General features: G+C 32.7%; 3 protein-coding genes across 3 annotated transcripts; all 3 read left to right on the forward strand.

The window, feature by feature from the left end:
• Window positions 1–3: 3 nt before the first annotated feature.
• On the forward strand, window positions 4–1,032 carry NAEGRDRAFT_54882 (uncharacterized protein; the record flags this gene model as incomplete). Its single annotated transcript, XM_002668195.1, has 1 exon — window positions 4–1,032. One exon carries the CDS (start codon window positions 4–6, stop codon window positions 1,030–1,032), a length of 1,029 nt encoding a protein of 342 aa, XP_002668241.1.
• Window positions 1,033–1,508: 476 nt separating this feature from the next.
• Window positions 1,509–1,844, forward strand: NAEGRDRAFT_76847 (uncharacterized protein; the record flags this gene model as incomplete). The annotated part of the gene is made up of 1 exon (XM_002668196.1): window positions 1,509–1,844. The coding sequence occupies one exon, from the start codon at window positions 1,509–1,511 to the stop codon at window positions 1,842–1,844; it is 336 nt and encodes a 111-aa protein (XP_002668242.1).
• Window positions 1,845–2,590: 746 nt separating this feature from the next.
• NAEGRDRAFT_76848 (uncharacterized protein) lies at window positions 2,591–4,453 on the forward strand (the record flags this gene model as incomplete). The annotated part of the gene is made up of 1 exon (XM_002668197.1): window positions 2,591–4,453. A coding segment is annotated over one exon (1,863 nt), but the record flags the coding sequence as incomplete, so codon positions are not given.
• Between the last annotated feature and the right edge of the window lie 8 nt (window positions 4,454–4,461).

Genomic DNA, 4,461 nt, shown 5'->3' on the forward strand with positions numbered 1-4,461 from the left:
TTCATGAAAAAGTGTCTAGTTAATGGTGAATTGCCACCAATTATTATGGTATCTAGTGACAATGACCACAAGTTTGCACCATCAAACCGTAAAGGGCAAGTTCGGATGGCGTTTTTGTGGGAAATATTTAATCTTGATGTTTTGATACATAGTTCCTATGCACCAAACTGTAGTAAGTATAATCGTGTAGAGAGAGAAATGGCACAACTGTCTAAAGTTTTAATAGGACATGTTGATTTAGACAGAAAACCCTTTGGAGAAGATAAAAAAGCAAAGCAAAAGAATGCTAATGCTGTGCTTGAGAAGTTGAAGGAAATTTTTTTAAGAGCAGGCCCAAAGTATTTTGTAAATTCTGCAAGTGTCTACCAAACAGAACGTACACCTTTGCTTGAACATTGGCCTACATTTGAGGAGATTGATTTATTTTTAGAAGGAAAGAATCAAGATGATGAAAAAATCAAAAGTTTGTTAAAAAAAATTCACACTCACTCCGAGCAAGGAAATGGATTGAATCTTTTTGTTCTGAGAAAATGTGATGATCCAACATGTTGTTCACCAAAAAGAGCATCCAAATATTGGGAAATTACTAGTAGCTTTGGTGGTTTTATTCCAAGTCCACTCATAGATCCTACTCGCTCCAACGAAAAGAATGAACATTTTTATTCCTATGAAGACAGAAACAAAATTTCAGGAGTTCAAATGGATGTCGACTTTCCTAGTTTGAAAGGAAATGCTGCTACTTGTGGCAAATGTAATAGAAGAATTCATTCTGAAATAGATAGGAAAATTCATGAAAATATTTGCCATCCAACAAGAACGGATTTGTTATTGGATGCTGATATTTCTTTGGAAGACAAAATATCATCTCCTGTTCCAACAGGAACAAAAGGGAGATCTTTAGCAAAGCATTATTCTAACCTCGTAGAACAAGCAAAACAGAATGCACTAATTGAGGTTGAACGTGAACAACAATTAATCCAAAATTTAAACAACCCACAACCACTGATTAGAAGAAAGAACAAAAAGAAATAGAAAATATTTATTAATTATTTTATTACAACTAAATTAAATAATTTAATATAATTTAAATTAAATAAAGTTAAAATTAAATTAAAATAAATATTAATTTTATTTTTTTTTTAATTCAGTGCCGAAACCCCCCACCCCTATGCGTGCTGTATTTTCCGTCTCTTCCCCAAGGATGGATTCTTCACTTACAATATTTTATAAGGTTATTAAGGGGGAATTATACTCATGATGATATTGTGTATTGTGAAAAAGTATTTACAAAATTTCAATCCATTTTTACATATTGTTTTGGCAAAGATAATTGCCAATTTCCGAATTATCATTGGGCAACACACATTTTTGAAGATTGTGTACTTTTTGGGGATGTTACATGGTTTTGGGTGTTGATTTTTGAATTGAAACATTCTGAATTCAAACAATTTAATGATAGAAGTAATAACAAATTACTTGAAGTTAGAGGGTTGCAACATGAAGTTGGAATGAATACATTATTTGCAGATTATCCATTTACAAGACGATTAGTTGGTAAAACACTTGATGTTGCTAGAAAATCATCACTTAAGGTTGGAATGTATATTCAATTCGATAGATTTATTGGGAAGATATCTCAATTAGGGGATAATGTTGTTTGTTGTGATGAAATTTTTACGCTTGGAGAGTTGTGTTATGTATCATTAATGTACAAACTATTCATTCACTCAGTTGCCACTTCAGTAATTCCTCTTTCAAAGATTAATAGTGTGTGCAGTGTAATCAGATTTCCAGGTCTTATTGCTCTCAATCAATTTTCATTCTGTATGAATTATTACCAATAAATACTGGCAATAATTTTCAGTTAATTAATTTCAAAATAAAACAGTAATAAATAATCTAATAAAAACTGTAATTTTTATTCGTAATAATTCACATAATTTTATTAAAATTCTTCACGTCATAATATCTAATGTAATACTTCCATAATTCAAATCCGTAATTAAAAAAAAATATTTTTTGCCAGAATTTTGCGATAATAATCCACAATTAACCATAATAGCCGTCTCCAAGGTTGTTTTCTTCTCTAATTTTGGCTTCCTCTTCTGGGGTGAAATCGCTAGCATATTATGAGAGTATAAACATTTTCATTTTATATAGAGACAATTATTAAAATAATCATTATCATTATCAACATGATCATGAGCCAATGATTAGATGGAAACCTTGAAGAATGTTGGAATCTACACGCTTCAATATTAATGCATTGTAAGAACATTGGTCCATCATTTTCAAATTATTATATTTATCATTTTTCGAAAAAAATATGGTCATCAACAGAGGTTCATTATTTGATGTGTTATTTGCATTGATTCTTGGAATGTAATAAATTTACTAGTACTGAAGAAAATTAGAAATCGATTTTCGGTACGATCACACAATTCATATTACAATCGGGTGATGATGAAATTAATGCAGTTTTTGTGATTTTGAAAATTTTGGCGCCATTTTAACAAAGCCTTTCTACTAATAATTCAAATAGGAATGATAAAATTCCACCACAAACTATTTTAAAATCAAAAAAAACAACATGACAGATTCCAATCAAGATTATCACAGTCCTCCTTATGGAGAAGATGATTCAATTGATGAGGATGAGGAAGACTTGATCATTGAACAATTTCTAGCCTCTGAAGAAATTCTCTCTGAAGCAGACATTTACATGGAGAATGATAAGGAAGTTGAATTTCTTCTAGAGCAATGTCAATACATTCAACCATCTCTCAACAAGCCTTTGGAAAATGAGGAGTTTGGAAACATGTCAAGTCAATTGGATCCATCCAACCTTGGTGCATCTTTTGGTACTGCTGCTGCTGCTACTGATAGTGCTAATGCCAACAAGGCTTATAGTAGACGAATCATCAATAGTAGTGATTATTATGAAGCTTATCAACAACTTCAAGCTAATAGCAAGGCTATGGAAGTATGGAATCCTCCACTTGAATTGCCTCCTCCTATTGACGAAAACCATACTGCTCTTATTCTCAACTCAAAGGATGATTCTAGAAAGGAAGTTTTATTCGAGGCTTTGTTTAATCACATTCCCTCCAATGAAATCATGCATCAATTCGTCAAGTATATAGGTGCAGAACAAGTCTTGCAAGATTTATTCTCTGTAATTGCTATCAATTCTCTCAATGATCCTTCTCTCTTACCAAAACTGGTCGAGCAAATCAATTCCTTAGAGAAGAAGAGAAATACACAAGACAGTCTAATTTCTCAAGATTTAGAGAAACTTATTCTTGGATACAATAGAAGAGGTGGAACATCAATTATTAGAGGTCGTAGAAGAGAAGAATATCAGCAAATGATGGATGAAGCAGCACCCTCACTCGAAGGACTAGTTGGCGAAGAATTAATGAAAAGGAGAAATGAAATCTTTCAAAAAATTAAAAATGAAGTGTCAATCAGTGAGAGAACAAGGAGAACCTTTATGACTGGTGTTAAGAATTACTTGGCATACTGTATAGACAATAATGTACAGCCTTTTATTGCAACTGAAAATCCCAAATACAAAGGTATTGTCAATGAGATAGCCTTCAACTCATGGGCTCTATTTCTTACAGAACCAATTAATGGAAAGATTTACAAATTCAATACAGTTCTAGGCTATGCCAGAGGACTTCGAAGATGGTGCGATAGAAATGGATATCAAAATTGTCTTCTCCCTAAAACCACAGAGTCTCTAGACCTCGCAAAAGCAGTTTCTAACATTGTTAATACTGAGGAAATAAGGGCTGCCATTATCATACCATATGAAATTTTTAGAATGGTACTATCTCTGCCACCAACAGAAACTGGTTTAAGACTCAGAGCAAGACTTCTCATTCAATACTTGACAGGGTCTCGACCTTTTTCTATTGATTGCGTCAAAATCAAGAACCTTACCATTAGACATGTCATTAACCCAACCAAGAATACAATAGAATCATTCTCACTCGATATTTTCTATGAACATGACAAGACAACTGAAGAGTGTTATAGAACTCAAAGACTCTACTCTTTCCCTGTTCTTAGATATTGTCCAATACTCATGCTTTTAGAATATTTGGCTTTGAGAGGAATTTTCAAAAGTGGTAACTTGGAGTCATGTTTGAAAAATTGTGACTTTTCTATTAAGGAAGAATGTTTGGAAATGCATTTATTCTCCTCTATTGGAAATGGTTTTGTACCTCACAATTTGAGTCAATTTGCTAAAGAAATTACCAATTCTAGATTATTTGTTGGAATTCAGCAACATATTGTTCCTTATAGTATGAGAAGATCTGGAGCTACATGGGCTGCTGTGCAAATCATGATCCAACACCAAAGTTTAAAGGTTGACGAGTTTGAATTAATCATTCGTTGGTATGGATGGAAGTTAACACCAGGTAACAATGTCTATCGTCGTTATGTTGACAA

The sequence above is a fragment of the Naegleria gruberi genome (assembly GCF_000004985.1).
Source record: "Naegleria gruberi genomic scaffold NAEGRscaffold_504, whole genome shotgun sequence".
Classification (NCBI taxonomy): Eukaryota; Heterolobosea; class Eutetramitea; order Acrasida; family Naegleriidae; genus Naegleria; species Naegleria gruberi.